Source organism: Protopterus annectens, chromosome 9.part0 (assembly GCF_019279795.1).
Source record: "Protopterus annectens isolate FY-2018-M chromosome 9.part0, PAN1.0, whole genome shotgun sequence".
Taxonomy (NCBI): Eukaryota; Metazoa; Chordata; order Ceratodontiformes; family Protopteridae; genus Protopterus; species Protopterus annectens.
The window spans coordinates 1857181390-1857182222 of NC_056743.1; the positions used below are offsets into that span (position 1 = coordinate 1857181390).

An 833-nucleotide genomic window follows, 5' to 3' on the forward strand; every position below is an offset into this window, starting at 1 on the left:
TTATTAAGCCATCATTTATGACATAGGCAGACATAACACGTGACATAGACAAATTTGCATTTATGTAAAAGTAATCAAACTGTATTAACAAGTTCACGTTTACAAACATTACACTTCACATATATTGTTATGTATCATATAACCTAAGCAACATTACATAAATTATTCAATTCCTGCCCTTTTCTAAACAAGAAATATCTTTATTAAGCAGACATACATTTATACAAATGAAAATAAACCACACCGACACAATCCTAGTTGCAAGCATTTCACTGTCATCTTATGCTGAAGTTTTGTTTGATTGTTGCATAAGTTATTTAGGTTTACTTTTCATATACAGAAATACCTTGATAATAAAACATACTATGTGGGCTAACTTGAAGTGTACAGCATTTTTGCAATCATAATTTTGTTTGCACATATACTGCAAGGTTATGTACCCACAGATTGTTAACCTATATTGATAACAAACTTACATCGTTTTTTATTCCTTCTAATTCCTTCATTAATATTTTTTTACTTACTGTTCACATAAAGGTGTGTTTCTGATCCATTTGTAGCCACAGTTACCTTGTCAGATTTAAACTTCACACAGTAATACACCCCAGCATCTTCCAAGCGAATACGTGAAAATGTGATGGAATGATCAGTGTCTCTTCTAAGGCCTTCCTTTACAGTTTTATTCACTCGTGGATCTGATTTCTCATCTTTAGACTGTGAGTACAGGAGCTGTGGCTGCTGATTGCCTCCCTTGTACCATCGGACAGGTCCGAGAGATTCATCTGACAAGACACATTCCATTATGGCAGTGCCCCCTTCACTGACAGTAATAC

The 833-nt window shown here is 34.3% G+C and overlaps 1 protein-coding gene across 1 annotated transcript in view; it reads right to left on the bottom strand.

Moving 5' to 3' along the window:
* Positions 1 to 484: 484 nt before the first annotated feature.
* LOC122812297 (signal-regulatory protein beta-2-like) overlaps positions 485 to 833 on the bottom strand; it is a 460698-nt gene continuing 460349 nt past the window's right edge. Inside the window, exon 4 of the mRNA XM_044084706.1 lies at positions 485 to 833. This exon is cut by the window's right edge and continues 36 nt beyond it. Within this exon, the coding sequence (XP_043940641.1) occupies positions 517 to 833 (317 nt within the window). The 3' untranslated portion in view covers positions 485 to 516.